This window comes from Diorhabda carinulata, chromosome X, assembly GCF_026250575.1.
Source record: "Diorhabda carinulata isolate Delta chromosome X, icDioCari1.1, whole genome shotgun sequence".
NCBI lineage: Eukaryota > Metazoa > Arthropoda > Insecta > Coleoptera > Chrysomelidae > Diorhabda > Diorhabda carinulata.
In genome coordinates this window covers 17,216,445-17,237,402 of record NC_079472.1, presented here as the reverse complement: position 1 = coordinate 17,237,402, position 20,958 = coordinate 17,216,445, and the positions used below count along the sequence as shown (strand labels likewise).

The following is a 20,958-nucleotide window of genomic DNA, read 5'->3' as shown; positions in this document are numbered from 1 at the left end:
AGGATTTGCTTCCTCTGCACGGCTTTGTTTGTGTGATTTGTCCGAATGCTCGAGAACGTTCGACAAATTTGAGTTACAAGCAAAAATTCAGCAGCACCGCGGTCAGAAAACTGTTCATGGTTCACGTGATGTGTTCAATTTTGAAAAGTTTGTGCAATATATAAACGTAATACGTAATGAATTTATTTCACACTGTGTAAATCTACTTTAACAGCAACATTTATGTCTTTTATTACCATAACAATTTTTTTTAAGTCCGTATCATAAATAAATAACAAAGTCAGTAAACTTCAAACATTAAAAAAAATCTATTATAATTTTATTGCCGCTTACAATCCATTACATCATCGGTATTCAAGTACTAAAGTTCGTATAATAATGAAGAGTTACGTAATTTTTTTTTCTACGTTCGTATACCATCTGGTTTATGTATCGTGCATTAGTTTTTGGTACATTAATCGAGAGTGCACCATTAATATCCTGACCTAATAATCCCATTATCCAATTTGGTCGATTTAAATCCAAAATGAACCACTAGTTAACCGAATTTAATCGTAGTGATTATTTTTATTGAGAATACAAAAATAATTCTGCGATAACAAAGTAAAATAATTTTTTTTTCAATGTAAATTATTTCGTCACGCACTGCATCTGTATAGCGAAACGATTTTTATTTTCTATTCATCTCAACGTCATTATACGGATTTGCAATCTTTTGGCATATATGTACGTGTGTACGTACGTCCAAGGTTAGTGAGTTCTATTTAACCAGAGTCAAAAATCTTATACAGTGTTGTCAGATCTATTAGATAATCAGAACTACTCTATAAATTCTTTTTTTTTTTTTTCGATACGTCAGTTGAATTTAGTAAATTCGCATTGTACATTATCAGAAAATTTGTTGTATTATTTTTCGTCGTATTTTTTGAGTTATTCGCAATTCGACATTTTTTTGAGTGTATAAACACATTTTAAGGTGGAAATTTCGAGGTTAGGAACAAATACCTGGAATACTTTTTTGTAGAAAATTTTGTCTACATTTTTTTGTTAAGGCAATTTTTCGAATTCGTCGTAGTTTTCGAGTTATTCGCGATTCAATATTTTTGTGAGTATATAAATCCATTTTAATGTGAAAATTTTGAGGTTAGTAAAAAATACCTAGAATACTTTTTTGTATAGAATTTTTTACTTTACATTTTTTGTTAGGTCAATTTTTTCGAATTCTTCGTAGTTTTAGAGTTATTCGCGATTCAACTTTTTTTTGAGCGTATAAACCCATTTTAAGGTGAAAATTTTGAGATTAGGAACAAATACCTGAGACACTTTTTTGTACAGAATTGTGTACTCTTCATTTTTTGTTACAGAAGTTTTTTTCGAATTTTCGAATTCGTCGTAGTTTTCGAGTTATTCGCGTTTTAAAATTTTTTTCAGCTTCTTGTCGCAAAATTTCGAAAATCCGTGGCCGGAATTTTGTTAAGAGTTGCTAGACCCAATTTAATTCAAAGTTTTAGTTCAAAATCGCCTAATTTGCCTGTACTATAAAATATATGAAACAACGCCATCTACCATTCACGTTGTTAATTTAATAGCTTAGAATTTATATATTTTGCATATCTAGACCAAACTTCTTTCTAATAACATCAAGTTTTTAAACATCGCCTAAACAGAACCTGACTTACGAGAGTTTTTTCATAACAAATTCCCACTCACCCCCAACTCTTATTTGAAGGCATAGATTAAAAGCATGTGACATAAAAAATGCGCAAAATTTGTTGAAGGAGTCGATTATCTTGTATAAATATCAACTTAATTGGGTTAATTTTTTTAAAAATTGCTTTTTAATGTCATAATATCAGAAAAGTGTCATATCTCAAAAAATTAGAAAATCTCTTTCATTGTACTTTTAGTGCAAGAAAATTTGAAAATATTTTCTCAAATTATGTCACGTAAATATTTGCAATTGCAATAACAGTTTTTGATTTGTCAGCAGGGCTGGCAGGAAAATATGATTCAAGAAATAATGGACCAATTGAAAATAGGGTGATAAATGAAATTGATTAGGTTGTTAATAGGATTTTGCAAGGCAACACTGGTAATTTCTGCCTGCATTAGTTTAGACGAACCCCACTCAAGGCACTTTTATTGAATGAACAGAAAACACGCACGATAATAAATTTATCGGGTGTAAGTTGCCCGTTTCATTCGACCTGAAAAAAGTTATTGTTTTAAAAAATAACCATTTTCAAATTATATATAAATTCGTATGAATTTTACTAAAAAAATAATAACAACGAGATCTCCCCCACTCGTCCGTCTGCCAATTTCGTCGATAGAATTTATAAGTCCAATTAAGACGCGTGTCGACCGTACGAGTATCTAGCCGTCGAGGCGCTTCTATAAAAAGACGCCCGGCACCACCACGCGTTATTTTCTGACGCGAAGCGTCTCCATTTAAGGCCTCATCTGTTTTAGAGTTTTGGCACAACAGTTTAATAAAAAACCACTTTGATCTTGTCGAAATAAAATCTAAAATAATAAAGAAATTCATCGATATTTCATAAAGATTTTAATAACGGAAAAATATTTTATGTCGTTAATTTTTTTATCTTCTATTAATTCACGTATTAAATATTCCACTGTTTTTAAACAATCAATAGTATCTACTATGATGTACGAGGGCGGTTTGAATATGAACGAAACAAACGCTTTCATATATTTTTTTTCGAAAATATCTAACAAAAATTTGCCGGTTTTCTAAGTAATCCTCCTAATTAGATATTTTGCCACCTCTCCCGAAGCTTGTTAATAACGATAAGGGTATTACATAATAATTAAATGATTTTAATAGTCAATTAAATAATTTATTCAAGGGTTTTCTTTGATAATGGATATTGTTTGTATTTGTGCATTTTTTTATATAAAAATCAAGAGAGTAAACCGTTATAGTTTGTTAATTTCTCTTTAGCGTTTTTGTTAATTTGTTTTCCTTTTAATTTATAATAATTATCAGTTATCTTCAGAATTGGATTATTAGTAAGTTCTTTATATGATGTATTCTTTTCTATATAGTTATATTGTGGCAAGAAGTTTGGTCAGTCAAAGAGGTCACTTACCAATCGAATAACCTCGCCTAAAAGCGATAGCATATTACATCCTGATAGGTATTCGATAGCGACACATGTGTCTCTGAGATAAGTACAAAAAATGTCTAATTTTTGGAAACAACATATATTGCCTAAATTGATAAATGCTTTGATAAGAAAACTGATTTATATAAACTTAGTGTAACCTATGTATATCGTTCAGATTTTGGCAAAACAAATTCCACACCATCGGCAATATATAAAAGAACAAAAGAACTGGGTTCACGGGTTGAACCGCGTTAAAATTTTAAATATTCTTCACGTTCTGGCTATTAAACTATTATACTTCAAAACGTATTATTAAGGTCTCCGTAGTGTAGCGGCTCACATGCGGGAGGTCCCAGGTTCAAGTTGCGCTGATGCCATTTTTATTTTTTTTTCCTTACGTAGTAATAATTAGTTTCTCATACCGAAGAGAAAAATTCGTGTTGTTTTGTTAATTTGTTCTAATCTTGATTAAAATGTTCAAAATCTTAATAAATATATAACATATTTTATAAGGAAAATAAATAACTTCTGTATTTTGATAAAATTTTCGCTAGAAGAAAAAATATTGCATGTAATACACGTGTAAATGCCTTTTTAGATTCATGTGATTGTCAATTGTGTCTTAGTATAGTTATAGCCGTAGATAAATAATAGTATAGTTTTTAGTTCGTAGGTGTGGGCGGCCGTAGGCTTTCAGAGAAGCTCGTCGTGCCCCACTTGACTTTACCAAAGTCCGATGTTCTTCAAAAAGCCGATCAGGCGCTTTAGCTTGAACCGTTTGATGTCGTTAGGCAGGTACTAGGGTTTAAATCGCGACCATGTGAGTGCAGGGCAATAACAGATAACGAGGTTTACAGTTTCGTCCTCCTCCATGCACACCGGATCATCCATGATGCTCATGGTATGAAAATGACGTTTCAGATGGCAGTGTCAGGTTAGAAGTCCGCTCACTAGTCTGATTTCGCGAAATTATAGTATTAAACTTGCGGTAATGTAGATCATAACTCATTTGATGAATTACAGTAAACGTGACAATTATTGACTTATATTTGTACTTACCACATTGCCTGTACTGAAACTGGTTTGAATATATGATGTCTATCACAGACGCTGATACTGAAACCTCTGAAAAAAATAAACTCGACATTAATCTAATGAAAAAATGGTCCAGAAGAATTGCTTTGCCTAATGCCACCGTATAATCCAGACCTTACCCTAATTCAAAACTTTAGATTCCATGAAACGAAAATAACTAAATAATGGAAACTGCATTGAAAGTTTTTTCTGAACGTAACGGGAAAACTCGTAAAAACTCAAAAAAAAAGTCTAAATGGAAAACCTCGCAACTCCAGACCGCCATTTTGTTTAAAACTCGTACTCCCTGATAATAAACTGTTTTTTTTTCAATTATTTTTTCTAAATATAATAACTGGCCAGTATTTTAATCATTTATTTAAAAAACAAGTCAAGTCTTCATTTACTTTTTTTTCATCTTTAGTGTTTAATATATAATGGGAATGAAGTTTGCGACTGAAGCCGAAGATATGAAAAAATTAGAAAAACAATGACCTGGTTATATAAAGTCATTCAATTAGTTACATACGAGGCTAATTAAATGATTTGTTATCGTGTGAATGGTATAGTTTAAACAATACCAAGTTAATTAATTCTGAATAACGAGCTAAGTCCGATCCTGACGTATCGTAATACATTTACCGATCTAACGGTTCTTACGACAATAGAAATGAACGATGTAATATTAATTATGTGTAATTTTTCTGTCGAAATACAACTGCGAAAAAAGCAACTGTAATTTTCATTGTCAAAAGTGGCATATAATTTATTACTTTTTGTTTGGTTAATAAATTCGACCCACTTAAAATTAAAAAAAAAATCAATTGAGGTAGCCGGAAATGTTTATAATAAATAAATGTTGTTGATATGACTCCATAATACGGTTAAATCATATCCTATTTTGGAAATGAGTGAAGAACCGTAGAGTAGAGACCAAAAATCATATTCTGCATAGTTGTAGCAATTGACATCCCAAAATGGATAATCAAAGAATCGATATTGAGCTTTGACTGCGCGGGGGTAGAATCTACCTTCATAATTTAATTTCTGTTTTCTTTATTGAGCCAGGTACTTCTGGAGCCATCCTCGTATCAACTCGATCATTGATGAATGTAAAATTTTGCATATAAACCTATTGACATCTGTCATTGGTAAGTAAGAATTTCCGATACTAACAATTTATGTGCGCATTTAAAATCCATAAATAAATTTAGCACATTACATTAGAAAATCTTTCGAAACAGTTTTTTAATAGAAGCCGTTACTTTTCGCCCACCTCTATTCTATACTTTGACCAACCAGACAGCCTGGCTTCGTTTAACTACGTTCTGCGATGTTGACATCTCGATGACCTTCCATCAAACAAGTCACGTGTATCATTCGTATTGAAAGTTGTTCAAACCAAAGATGAGAATCTGAGATTATTGGAAATGTTTTTTACGTTAAAAATAAAATGTGAACCACATAGTTATTTATGAAGTCTTTGTATATATGTATATAAAAAATAATTAGAAACGCTATTAACAATTAGAGAAAAATAGTTGAGTGAAATTAGTTTTGGAAAAATGTGTTGTTTGAATGATGATATTATTCTCGCTTTAATTAAATTTTATTAGAAGACAAGAAAATACGAAAATTTTTTTAATTTATTTTCGGTACAAAAATAATTAACCAACAGCTTTTTTTTAATCCCTCCTTTATTTTCAATTCGTTGTCTATGAACTTCGCTTTTATATACCGAAAATTGAATACACTGATTTCGCTACATAAATAACAAATTCTAATATACGAGGACAGGTCAAAATGTTTTTAACTCTACTCCTATCGATCTCTTACCCAAACAAAGCAAAGCAAAGCTTAATTAATGTTTTTATTTCTTAACAGTCATTTTCCATTAATGGATTTTCTTTGACCCGAACAATGTTTGAGTGTTAAATATACTGAGACCCAAAGAATGTATCGTATCCTTGTTCAATAAGTAGAATGGCTTCAGCTGCAAAAGATCTTCATCTACTATTTCATACGCTCCAAGGTGTAATGCTCTGGAGTTTCTTGCACTTTGATAACGGTTTCGTCGTCTACTTAGCACAATCTGCACGTTGCATCTTTTTCTAAACCTAACGTCTCCTAGTATGTATTAAAGCGAAGACTTCCTTCTTTGTTTCTCGATTCCCAAGAGTATCTTTGCCTGTCTAAACCCCAGTAGATTATTCCAGTAACCTCTTTTTTCTAATACTTTTTTCTATTCTTCCGTAGCTGATTCCACATACGATTCAGGTTCTACAAATGGTACTTCAAAACCATCTTGGATCTTATGATATTTTAAGCTTTAATGGCTGCTTGACTGTCGGATAAGGTGATAATCTCTTGTTTCCTATAACTCTTTCGACAAATCAATTGCATATATTTCTGCTTGAAAAACAGTTGATGTACTGCCCAAGCTTTCACAGTGTTCGGTTCTGTTTTCGTACACTGTTTGCTGTTTTGGAGCCATCCATAGAATTGATATTAAAGATAGAGATAGTGGCATGTACGTGGAGTTATATTGTTGGAAGAGAAAGAATATAGGTATAAAACTCTTTATCTCTCTCTCTCTCTCTATTCGTTTCGGATTTCTTTGCCGATATCACCACTCTGAACTTTCGACATCATGGCAATTTAATCAGAATAGAGTGAAGAGAAATAGAGAGTGGTATACCGATGTTTTTTCTTTCTTTAATAACAGTCGGGACCCATTTGAACAAGCTCCCATACCTCTCATACCATTTGATGACATTTCTGTTCAATAAGATCAAAATTAATTTTATAAATTAATTTTGAGGGAAATTTTTTCTCCGAGCTAAATATTTTGCTTGGGATCATTCAAATGTAAACCGATGCGCTCACGACATTCATTTAATCGAGCACAAAAATTGAGCTTGAATATATTCTTCGTGATGACTGAAATTTAGTGAAGTATATTTTCTTTAAATTGTGCCAAGGAAGTCGGTTGGTAAGCGTAAGCTCTAGATTTGATATAACCCCAAAGGAAATAGTCCATAGGTGTTAAATCGAGACTGCGTGGAGGTAAATTCATGTCACCTCTCTTCGAGATCAATTTGCCTGGAAAAATTTCACGAATTCGTGACAGAGATCTATTGGACTCTAAATTCACTGTGTGTCTCCTTTGTCTTTTGGATTGAATGCACTCTAGTAGAGGCAATTTTGCTTGTTGACATGTCCATCAAAATGCAAATATCAATTCTTGCACCAACTGAGTGAGTGTGCGGCCCCAAATCGTGCAAAATGATTAAAAATGATGTGCACGTTTAAAGCAATAGCGCGCTTCTGAATGGAGTTGTTGGGTTCGTCTTTTGAGACATTTTCTTTAAAAATTGAAGGGGTTAAAGGGAATGACGTTGAAATAAAAACATGATTCACGAACTCGACTTAACGAATTAATTGATGGCTTTATTTGGAAAGTTATTTTTAAAAAATGATATCGTTAATTGAAATCGGCGACGCATACATAAATAATTAATGACGAATACAATCGACGTCCATTACGCGCTCCACTTGTCGCCTCTCATCCAACGCTAATGTAAACTCCGATTTTCATTTTCTCCGCGGTTTTGATTCAAAGACGGAAATCGATCGTGAGAGAGAGACCGACGAGTTCTATTTTATACAAAATGATTCAGCTATTAAATAACGGAATCGACGTCGTGAAAACTTACTTATCAACTTATATCCTCAACAATATATGAGGATATATTAAAAAATTCTTAGCCTACTATAGAACCAAAAATTTCAATGTCAAAATATTTTATTACTCAACATATTCTCCTCTTAATTGGATACATTTATTACAGCGAACCTGCAACGTTTCTAGACCTTTCAAAAAAAAATGTTTCTTCTTGATCTGCAAACCAGACCTCCACAGGAAGAAAATTTACGACCTTTTAAACTTTTTTTCAGTTGAGGAACGAAATGATAGTCGGACGGAGCCAAATCTGGTGAATAATGGGGGTGTTCTAGTAATTCAAACCCTAAATCACGAATTTATTGCATGGCAGCATGAGATTTGTGAGCAGAGGCGTTGTCCTGCAAAAACCAAACACCTTTGGATAGCTTTCCGCGTATTTTCTCTTTAATTTTTTCCCGTAGAGTGGTCAGTAATGTCGAATAGTAATCTCCAGTTATTGTTCTACCCTTATCCAACAAATTAATCATGATTACTCCATGGCAATTCCAAAAAACTGAACTTTTGGACACGAAACTTCTTAGGTCTTGGAGAACCAGAGTGTCGCCATTTCATCAATTGTTTCTTTGTTTCTGGATCGTAGAAATGTTACCAAGTCTCATCTATAATAACAATTCGGTTTAAGAATTTTACATCGTTTTCAAATCGAGCACAGATCGCACTTTTGGTCAACATTCAAAAATTTGGGGATCCATTTTGTACCAATTTTTCTCATGTCCAAATTGACGTGAACTATATGATGAACGCGTTCGTATGAAATATTCGGTGCTTCAGATATCCGTTTTAGCCCAATTCGACAGTCTGATAAAATCATATCATGAACTGCATCGATATTTTCGGGGACTAACACAGAAACTGGCCTTCCCGATCGGTCATCATCTTCAATGGAAAATTTACCTCTTTTGAAGCTTGCAGTCCAATTTTTCACGGTCGCATACGAAGGACATTGATCACCAATGGTATTAAGCATATCTTTGTAAATCTGCTTACCTCTTAACCCTTTTAAATACAGGTACTTTACTAAATTATTAATTTATTGCGAAGCTCTTTTTTACAAATTCAACGGAATCAAATCTTATTTCTTTCAACGTAGTTTTCACAAAGTAAGAGTTCTCTCGGGAACTGTGAGTTCTAGGGTTCTGGTGGGCTGCAAAGATCTGCTAGAATGTCGCCGGATGCCACCAGTTACCGGTATTCTAACAACACTCTACAAAACACCAGAATTGATCATTACCCGGCACATTCTTGTCGCACCCTCACCATTAAACGTAATTTTCCCCTCACCATTCTGAGACCTTGGAAATGAGCCCTTATAGAGTAGCACTATGCTTAAAAAGTACAGTGATGGGAAAGCATCGAAAAGGGCATATGGTTTAACCTTGGGATGCTGACGTCGGCTAGAAACCTTTAGAAATGAACTGGAGCATTGTCTTGGCGGGAGGTTGGCTCAATCAACGGAATTAAGGGGACCGCTAATCTTAAAACACCATTAAAAAACGTGCACGCGATAAACATCCAGTAATATACATTTTTATCAATAAATTCACGTGACATTTCGGTTACAGCAGTGCTGATTTGTTTACAAGGTAACGATAAACTAATATACTGGGCGAAATTGAAGGATATTATGAATATAATAAAGAATAACGGAATTAAATATATTCCACTCCAAAAAAGGGTTATTGGTTCGTTTTGAGGTAAAATAAATTGAAATAATCCTCACAGTCTAAAGTATTGAAGATAAGAAACATAAGAAATTCAATGTGAATACATAAATTAACTGCACCTTGAATCTATATTCCTTCTCTATCCTTAGATTGGTTCATGCGTATCTTCCATTGTTCTAAACTGTCTTTTTCTGCCTTTTAACCTCCCGTAAAGTACCAAGTAGATTATTGAGAAGTCGACGCAATTGAAATTGAGTAGAATGACAGTTTCTTGATTCCTTATTTATGACGAACTTCACGATGAGTACCAGCGAATTTACAATGATAAAAAATGATAAATTAACATATTCGTGTAGGACAAACATATTAATATTTAGGAAATAGATGAAATACGATAGAAATATTATAAAGTAGCCGAAAAAAATATTTAATCATGAAAATACAAAAATAATTAAGAATAAAGAAATAATCTATGTTTATAAATGAAATTTCTCACCGGATCATCCAAATGTAAGGAGTGACATTTCGTTTCGAGAGCTTGTATAAATTTCGCGTTATCTTTAGCTTCATTATAACAAAAAGTGATTTTTTTATCAGTCTCTTTCCACTCTTTCAACAGACAACAGACTCAAATCTTGTTTCTTTTAATGCAGCTTTAACCAGAAAGAGGTAGAAGTCGCACGGTGCAAGATTCGGCGAATAAGGTGGGTGGTCTAACACTGGGATGTTGTACTTGGCTAGAAAGAAGCCGCGACTTCTCTTTCCACAATTAGGATCATTTTTTACTTATTTTTTCACGGATTTCAGAAAGAACGTGAAGTTAATAATGTGGATCAACAGTTTCACATTGAGGAACCCAGTGTAGGTATATAAAAAAACAATCATCATTGCTTTAATTTTTATTTGGTCGTTTTTGCTTTTTTGACTCTTAGCGAAGTTGAAATCTTCCAGATGATGGATTAGCGTTTTGTTTCAGTACCGTACGCAAAAATCAAGACTCGATACACGTTATTACCTTTTCAGGATAAGTTTTCGCACGATTAAATTTTGATGTAAAATTTGCCGCACACATTCTTTATCAAGTCAATATTTTGCATTCCACCTGTTTCAATAAATTATAAGTTTCGATTGCAGTTTTTCCAAGTTTCACAACAATCCTTGCTCGATTTTAACGTCGAAAGAGTAGGATTAAGGTTAAACAGATGACAGTCCTTAACTTTTGAAGCATGCGTACTTTTTCTTTAGTCTCGTTATTTAATAGAATCAATATCCAAGTACTCTATTCATTAGAATCGAAATCAAGGAGGATTAAAACAAAATTTAGGAAAGTTGAGTCCACAAACATAAGAATTTTTCAATGATTTGAATAAATTTGGTATAAGTTTCATTTATACACATCATTTTTTTTTGTTCACATGAGATAAATTCACAAGTTTTCACACCTTTCGAGGTGTGTCTACCTGTTAATTATTTCTAAGCTTGTATAATTGTGTAATAAAATAAGCAATAAATTAAGACCTTGAATTACGACTAAAGTGTATTTTGCTAATAAACTCAACAGAAAAAAATCGGACACAGCGATGTTTGTTTTTGTGTGTAATCTGATTATTACTTAGAATTTAGGTTCTAAGTCCATTCAAATAATCCCTTCAGGATTAGTGGACCATCAGATTTGATAATTATGGTCCGGAATAATGGTTCCTTCGAATGTAGATGCAGCCCGAGCTGCTGACTTGGCAAAACAAGGCCGAATCGTACGATACATTACAGAAACAATTAAAGTAACTAAGTTTACCATGCACGATGCACTAAGGAGTCACTGATGGCTGGCACCTGGACTGAAGAGCAATGGGGAACTGTTGACGATCAAAACAGAGTGTGGAGACGATCAGGGAGGTGATTTGCTCAATGTACTTGTCGCGAATCACAGTCGTTCGAATGGAGTTATGGTTTGGAATGGACTTAATTCCAACGTGAAGTTCTTCTAGAGGCTGTGATCCCATTTGCTCTATTTATTTATAACAATTTCATTTTGATGTAGGATAATACTTCTACTTATCTTAAAAAATATTACTGAATACTTGGAGCAAGTGGGGATCACATTTCTGGACTGGCCTACACGATCTCCCGATATGAATCCCATATAGCATTTATGGGATATTAACTTAAACAAGCTCCAAATTGATATTTATAAATAATGGGATCCTATGCCAGAGGAGTAAGTCCAAAATTGGATTTCTTCGATGCCTGCTAGTGTTGGATGCGTTCGCCGTAGTAGAAGAACATTTTCGGCAGATTTCGTGTAAATAACTGATAAAATAATCAAATCTTACCATAATTTGAAAAAATTATACTATCAATTATGAGTATGAGGTTTTTTTGCTGTTGAGCGTACTTCATAACAAAACAAAACGTGTCGTTTCGACATATTTCAATATTTTTTTTTAGTTGCACCTCGACTCGTAAGATTTGGTGGATAAGAATGACCAAAAAATTGGAATTAATGATTTCGTACTAATTTGTATTACGACAAAACCTTTTAGGCGTTGAACAGTGTTTTCATAATTCTTTTACGGCACGTTTTAAGCCAAATAATGTTTACATTGTACCACAATCAAACCATGGAATCTACGGAATGGCAATGTCGCCCAGGGAAGTTAAGAAGTATTATCAGCTCAAATGTGCCCGGAGCAAGAAGAGGGCATTGCGGTTAGACTTTTTGCTGCGTGGGAGCAGAATAAAATCAAAGACGAATTAATAGAGCTTTAAAAAACTCAATCGCCTTGCTCACCAATAATAAAACACGTGATATTTGGAGTAGAAGACATTATTTTGTATCCGTATACGGCCAATCGAACCTAAGACTCGATAACTTAATAATCTTCACTACAATCCCTAAAAGGGTCGCGATTCTTCGATCTAATTGGACGATATAATGATACCTTAATATTTGTAGAAATTATGCAAGAATAAAGTTACCAAAAATCGTATTCAAAATATATTTCTCGTTAACGAAAGCGGTGAATATAACTAACTTACCCGTCTCCGTCTAAAGTGATATGTGTGTTTGCCATAACCCTCAAGACAAGACCGACTGTGGTTTTTTCGTTGCAATCGATGCCCAAAAGACACGATTCTTCGCCTCTCGCACCCATTCTCGAAACGACAACTAAATATCTGGTTCTAGTTGGATGAACACTCTCAAGTTTCACTGCCTGTAACAAACAAAAAAATAATTGACCTAAGAGACCTAAAATCGAGACGATTTATAAAGAAAAACATATCAGAAATATTCTCTAAATCTAAATAGGAGTATGGCCTTCCAAAAATCAAATATAGTTCGTTAGTAAATGTTTGCCATACGGTTGTCAAACAGAAACTTAGTGTCCAAAATTATTGAAACTATATTGAGAGAATCTCACAAATAATATTTCCCATTCTAAATTGATAAGTGCTGACATCTTCAGGCTAAGATCGGATACTTTCCAGAAAACCATCTTAGACTATAGCGCAAACTTGAAGATTGTCTAATTGTACTATGGAGTTTTGTGGTGGTGATTTACGACGAGGATGGTCTCACAAATTTTGAAAATATATTAATTTTTTTTAGCTTTCCCCAGTTATGTTCAATAAGTTCTATACCCTTTTTATAATAAGAATCGTCAAAGTCCTCAATCAATAATTATTAATTGCCGACATCACCTTTTTATTGTTGGAAAATCTTTGACCACGGAGCTATTCTTTCAAGTCTAGGAACAGAAAATAATCCGAGGGGATTAAATCTAGCGAATAGGGTGCACGAAGTAGCAATTCAAACCTCAAGTCATTAATTTTGGTCATTGCAACAACGCATGTCTTGATTAAACAGTCTTTGCCTTCTTTGGAGCCGGTTCTCTCGTTTCTGTCCATCCACGTTCATCCATGGTTGTAGAACGGCTTCAAAATTCGACTTTATCTTTGTGAAGCATTACCAAACGCTGTTTTTGTTCCATTGAGAATAAAATCAGCACCTAACTTACGCACAGCTTTGTCATGTCCAAATTTTCAGTTGATATACGATGTATCGCACTTTTTGAACTGCTTACTATGTCTGCTAGCTCGGGCACTTTCAGACGACGATCATCCAGTACCGCTTTGTGGATTTTTTTCGATATTTCTAGAATCGTCACTGCGATGCAGATTTTCGCAGATAGATAGAGATACCTCAATTATTTTTAGGCACAATAATGCTAGGCTTTACATTTACTATTAGGATTTCATAAATAAATTAACATTTCCAACTTGAAGCAACCACTTCACCCCAAAGACTCAACAAAGACTCAACCTGCAAGACTTGGAATGTGTTGTACTCTTGGAATCAAGAAACGTTTCTTAAGAGTTTAGTAGATGTTTGTAATTTTGTACCTTATCACAAATTTTGTATATTTACCGATAGTTCAATAAAAAAAACTATCCAATTACCACTTTACTTAAAATGAACGTGAGAAGTGGTGGCATCCGAATCCCCAGAGAATGATTTACAACAACCAAACACACATCCTTATCTACGAAGTTGCTGTGGTACAAAAGAGAATCCAGAAAAAATGTTTCTTCTATTTGAAAATACAAAAGTCCAAATATACGGAGATGGGAAGGGATTTGAATAACTTCACAACCATTTAAAAGTAACGACAGAGCAAAACATGGAGTACTGACTTGATATAGTCCAGGAATTCGAGCACCTTGAGTTGACAGTGACAAACGAAGATGAAAACAGGATAGTCGAGGAAACAAAACCCTCAAACTCAAACAAAACCGAAACCCTCAAAGGATTAAGATCAAAGGATATTTTAGAGCCGCATTTAAAAGACAGTTATACAACCAACTATGTTGTGTGGATAAACATATGGAAGGGAAAGGTACTAAGAAGGATTTTCTGAGAAGTGTATGAGCAAAACGAATGGAGGAAAACAACGAAAGTTCTATATGGACAAGCTGAGATGGGGGATGTGGTCAGACCAAAAAGACTTCGTTGGATGGGACATATAGCCGGAATGGATGAAGATAGTTGCGTGAAAAGATGCTTATTGAAGGGAGAATGAGAGACAAGGAAATGAGAGCGTCCACGGTAAAAATCTATAGAAGCATGTATAGAAAATTTAAGAAGAATAGGAACAGAGAATTAGCGTGAAGTAGTCATAAACAAAGAGGAATGGAGAAAAGCAGTAGAGCTGTTTTATCCTAATATTATAAATGTGCATGTAAGTTTGTTTTTCAAAATTAAAAACGATTATTTGTCAAAAAATCTCAAAATATAGCATTCCAATAATGAAGTTCCAACTCTGAATACTGCAATACCGTTTCAACGGCCACGTCAAATCCAATCCAATTGACTACCGTTTTCAATTCTTTGGTTTTAATTCTAATTCCGTTGTTTAAAAAAGTCCTCGAAAGCAAAGGCCCCGTGCAGCAAAGTTGCACGAAATAAAAAATCTTCGGACACACAGCAACCAGAGCGACAAAGTGTTTTGAGAGCAGCTGAAACTCCTCTTCAGGTATGAGTTCGTTCAGAAAGACAAGCAACGATCGCAGGTGAGAAGAATTCATAATGCAGAAATGCAGACCACACGCCGTCGAAATTTCATGCGAAAGGATGTTCGATAATTTTTTTGAAAATCGGTGGTAAACCTTTGGACCCGGTTCTTTCTCTCAGTGCAAGGGAATTTAATTGTGAATGTGTTGGTCACACTGTTTTACGTCCAACGAAAGTTATAACAACATTTATCGACAAAAACCTTCAATAGCTCACATCTCATAAGTGAAATGGCGTCTCATCCGAATAATGTTGTTTTTTGTTATTGTGTTTTTTGGAATGCGGTAAATTGTTTTAGCTTTATAATACTGTATTGAATGCAATTATGGAAAGGAAAAATCGTGATAACTGATTCTCTGTTGTAGATATAGTTAGTTGTATGCCAAGGACTGAAATAATTGCGATGTTTTCAAAGATGAAACTGTTAGAATGTGCTGTTCCAGTGGTAAAGTTTCACTTCCATTACATGATGAACCAGAAGAACTTTTAAAAACTTGATTGCATCTAAATGTTCTTGATTTTAGGTCTCTTTTTTGATAGTTTTTAAAAGAAAGATAAATGTTGACGTTTCGACTTTTCTTTACGTCTTTATCAAAATATTTTTTTGTTTTGAGAGACAGAATCGTCTTAAAAAACATTCGTGACGCTTTGGTTAAAAAATATAGAGAAAAAATTGATTTGTTGGAAAACTGTTTGGTTCCCGTACAAATAACGTTGTTAAAAAAAGGTTTGTGTCGACAATTTTCTATAATATGTCTACCGCAAGATCAAGATTACGTCAAGAAACCACAAGAACCAAATTCTAATGACGTTTATGAGAAACAAAGGAAAACTTTAAGGAAATAATACAAAAATTTGCTTAAAAAGTTGAGATAAAGACGAATCAGAGGAAAAAAGAAAGGAAAAATCATACCAATCAATAAAGAAATGTTAAAAAAAGACTTAAAGAAAAGTCAAAATTTATCTTTCTTTTAAAAACTATCAAAAAAAACTAATTTTAAAACAGAAGAGACCTAAAATCAACAATATTTAGATGCGTTAATATATCAAAATATCTGAGAAATAAGAAATTGTCTTTATTCACATAATATTCTCTAAATTGAATGAAGAGACATAATATTTGGTTAATTTTCTTGTAATATAAAATTTTAATATTTCAACACTGTTCAATTTTTTAATCACCCTGTACAGAATACTGAGAAATAATGTCAACAACCTCGATTATAGACAATTTATTGTGAATTGCAAACGATATTCGATAGGCGCAGCAGCGTTGAGAATCATTAGCATATTTATATGCAAACGTTATAATTTTTTCACATTACAAACAATACGATGAATATTTTTATCCGCCAGTAGTAATTATCTTACTATTATTGTCAGTACTTTCACTATACCACAAAGCTTGCATGGCAAATAGAGTGTTAACTATAAATAGCATTCGATTATTTGATAAGAATCGATCGTAGGGTTATTGAAGTTCGATTTTACCATTCTGTGGTTAATGTTTTTTTCCCTTCGGATTAAATAGAGTATGATCTCAATCTAACAGTTTAAATTTCTTATTTCTTATACCTTTTAATATGTTTATCTCTTAAAAATTATTAAAAAAACTAATTTTGAAACAGAAGGGACCTGCCCATAGAGGAAAGTTCCAAGGGACTAAGCTTGGCCCAACTTTGTAGAACTCTGGGCCAAGCTTAGTCGCCAAGATTGGGCCAAGGCTAAATACCAGGACTTATTCATTACATAACTTTTTCTTCTTTATCTTTATTTCATTTCTTTATTTATTTTTAATTCAATATGATTTTTTTGATTTTAAAAATAAGCAAACATTAATTTTTATATCTAATCTTACTCTTACTATAATTAACAACATAAAAATGGTCCAAGCCTGGGTTGTCAACGAATGGTCAAGTCTGGGATATCCAGGGTTGGCCCAAGCTTGGGTAATCATTGGCATAGTCGAAAATGAGTTAAGCTGGGCTTCCCAGGACTGGCCCAAACTTGGCACCTTTGTCAACTCTGGGGTTTTCTGTATGGGTGAAATCAAGAATATTTAGAAACCTCTAAGTTTATTGATATAGTAAGAGCAGTTACTGACTTCTGCAAATTCAAACTAATTAATTGTGTACAATTGCTCACATTAAAATTAACTGTATCTTATTTTTCTCTATACATCCGCTATTATGATTTGTTTTTTCCTCTATTTGTATTTTCATTCAACCCCCTGTATATTATTTCATTTTTTTTATATTCTTCGGTAAATTCTATACATTTACTTATCTTCAACGGAAATATTCAGATTTATTATAAAAATTAACAATCACAAATTGGCTACATCCAAAAAAATAAGTTATATACAGAAGGTTCCGTTTAAAATAATAAAGATGGTATTGGTTACTTATTGCCAATTATTTTTTGAAAAAAAAAATGCGCAATCAGAAATACAAATCGACGTGACCAAACGCCCACATTCATTTATTATAGAATTTATTCAATTCGACGGTTCCACATCGTATGAAGGAAGTTGGTAACACTAAAAACGTGTTTAATGGAAACAGTTTCAATTACCATTCGATGTGCGCTAACGAAATTTCGAAAGTAATCTTGGCAAGTATTGAAGCCTTAATTTCTTTCTCCTCCAAATTTTACAGATAACAATCTTTGGTTTTGTAAAATGTGTTCAAGAGCATTTAACACCAAGAACTGATTGTTGCAAATGGCGCTCCTATCCTAGTACCAAAAATCTTCTTTGTTATCTTGATAAATACCCGGAAGCAAAAACCAATGCTTATAAGAAAATGAGAGATTTAAAAGAAAAAATTCTTCTGGAATACCCAAATGAATAAAGATCTTTCTGGTCTGTAACAATCGACAAAGAATTCCATTACTGACTAGACGAGTTGCAATGGCCTTAGAAGACAAAGTGGAATTGTAGAAGTGAATTTTTTCGATGATACTAAAGTTGCTACTCAAGTTTTGATATAGACAAATAAAAACAAATATCTACAATTAGATATAGTTTTATTGTTTTTCAAAATATTGTCCATTAAGATCAATATACTTTTGTAGGCGTTTGAACCAATTGTCAAAGCATTTTTTCCATTCCGATTGAAGTAACTCCAAAGCATGTCATTCGATGGTACAACCGCTTCTTCAGGTGTAGACCTCGCTATTTATTTTTTATCTGCAGGAATAAGATTAGGTGCCAAAAGAGGACTTTATAAATTCCAAGTTTTGACTGTCCAAAAACGTTTTTGTTTGAACTGATGTGTGAGGTCTCGCATTGTCGTGGTGGAGAATGATTCGACTACCATTCAGAATTGATCTCTCTACGTTGCTCTAACGGTACGATGACGACATGTCCAATTATCCCGGTTCATCTTGAAAGACCCATAGAGTCGATGGTTGTTTAGTTTCGGATCCATATACATAGATCCATAAGTTTACAGTCGAACACAGTATCAAAAACAAATATTTAACGACAGCTCCAAACTCGATTTTTCCCATTTAAAAAAAATCTTCAGAACGACTTACTTTATTATTATCAGATAGTAATAAGCGTCCAAAACAGATGATATTGTAGTTACATCTTCAGCTTGGGGTCAGGAACTTTTCAGACAACCGTCTTAAAGTTCACAGCAAACCAAAAAATTTTCAAATTGTGTTATCTCCAAACGAGCTTTGATATGGTGATTTAAGAATTTTCTGGAAGTCTAGGAATGCAGATTATTACAGGTTAGATAACCGATTTTGATTGAAATCAAGACGAAATATCTTGGGGCGAATACGAGGCGGGTTGATAGTTCTTTCAATAAAAACAAAAATCCCACATATAAAGTTTTGTTTTCTACACTTATACGCCTACTACTTTACACGATACTTGTCCGTTTTCCCTTACAGCATTTTATTAGAATGTATCAAGTAAATCCATTAGAAGTAATTGTCCGTGGAAGCTACCGATTGAAGTGCAAATTTCTTGTAGTTGTCTATAGTACAACGGCACCTGAACTGAACACACATAATTCTGTAAGTAGAAGCTTGATTCGCCTTATAAGGAGGAAGACGCTTAATAATTTACGTTAATACAGAGGCGGCACAATTGTCAAAAATAAAACCAAATGAGAAAATGAAAGCTTTAAATATATATCGTAAATTAATATCTATAACAAATACATAACAAACAAATTATTTATATTTCCATAATGTTGACGAATATTTTTGTGCATATGGTAACGAGGACAATCAAACAAAAAATGTGCTAGTTAAAAAACGGAAAGAGCCGAATGAAACAGCGAAAAACGTGAAAACGGAAATACGAGAAGCAAATATTGAAATATAAATAAATTCATAAATAGAGCCTCGATAATCCAAACGTCAATTATCCGAACCGGTTTTTGTTATTTTAAATAAAATTATCTTTCTCAGAACGTCTATAACGGAAGCCATCATTATCTCAGAAATTGTTTCGTTACTTGTATCTGGTTCATAAGTGTGTGTCTGTCCAATGAAATTGGACCTTGAATATGTATTGGTTCACTCAATAAATCGTGTGACTGTCACACAGATGGCGTTGCCATTGTCAAATCCTTATGACGTTTATGAAGTACCAACTTTCAAAAAACTATGTGTAAAATTTGATGATATTTCGATCAATAAAAAAAAGTGACAGCCATTTAAGTGAAACTACTTTTGTTATTTTCAAAACTATGGACTCAAAGCAATTTCATTTGTTAATCTCTCATTGCTTCTTGATGAAAAGAAAATACCTTCTAAGCTCAGAAATGGCTTTAAAAGTTTTATCCAGACAGATTTTTTATTGGATTGCTGAATTTAAACGTGGTCGTATAGACATCGATTATTTAGATGATTCAGAGCAGTCTATGGCCATATTAACACGTAATAAATCAGATTTCTTGCGTCGATCTGAGACAAGCGATAAAATATGGTTCCATCACTTCACTTTGGAATCACAACGATCATCATCTGTATAGACTGCAGCCGGTGAACCACGTCTGAAGCGTCCAAAGACACAACAGTCAGCTGGGAAGGATATGGCTCCAGTATTTTGGTATACGAATGAAATATTGTTCATAAATTATCGATAAAAGGGAGAGATCATCAATAGCGAATACTACATAGAGTTGATGGATCGTTGGAATGCAAAAATAAAGAAAAATATGTCGAAGATAAAACCACAGTTTCATCAAAGCAATGCACCGATTCACAAAACGATGGCAACGATGGCTAAATTGAACGAATTACTCTTCGAATTGGTTACTTATCCACTGTATAGTCCAGATCTGACCCCCAGTGATTACTGACTATTCGCTGATCTCAAACAAATGCAAAGAAAAGCGTTGGAATGGTTGTATTGCTCTTGAAGGATATTATATTGATAAATAAAATGGATTTTTGGAAAAAAATGTGTTTTTCTTAGTTAGTCACGTGATTTATTGAGTGATATTGTATTTGTTCATTGTATTTAATTTTGTGAAACATTTTCCGTTCATTTGATTGGTTGTGGATAGCTAACTTCAGTTTTAAACCGTTTTTTATGAGGTATATACCGCATTTGTGTTAAAACATGTCAACAAAATTAAACCGCGGTTGACAAAAGTTGAATCGGGTCAGAAATTATCTATCGAATTCGGTGTTGATATATCAACGATAACAGAAATAAAAAATAATTCTGACACGTGGTACGCCTATAATCTTGACAGTGAAGCGGGCAGTACAAATCGTAAAACTATGAAAAAAATCGAAAAA

General features: G+C 33.4%; 1 protein-coding gene across 3 annotated transcripts in view; it reads right to left on the bottom strand.

Moving 5' to 3' along the window:
• Nucleotides 1–20,958, bottom strand: part of LOC130900688 (protein phosphatase Slingshot) — a 114,754-nt gene that overhangs the window by 16,261 nt on the left and 77,535 nt on the right. For all 3 annotated transcript variants that reach the window (XM_057811463.1, XM_057811462.1, XM_057811464.1), the window contains 2 exons: nucleotides 12,654–12,829; nucleotides 4,191–4,256 (listed from right to left, as the gene is read on the bottom strand). In XM_057811463.1, the coding sequence (XP_057667446.1) occupies nucleotides 4,191–4,256; nucleotides 12,654–12,829 (242 nt within the window). The remainder of the gene's footprint in view (nucleotides 1–4,190; nucleotides 4,257–12,653; nucleotides 12,830–20,958) is intronic.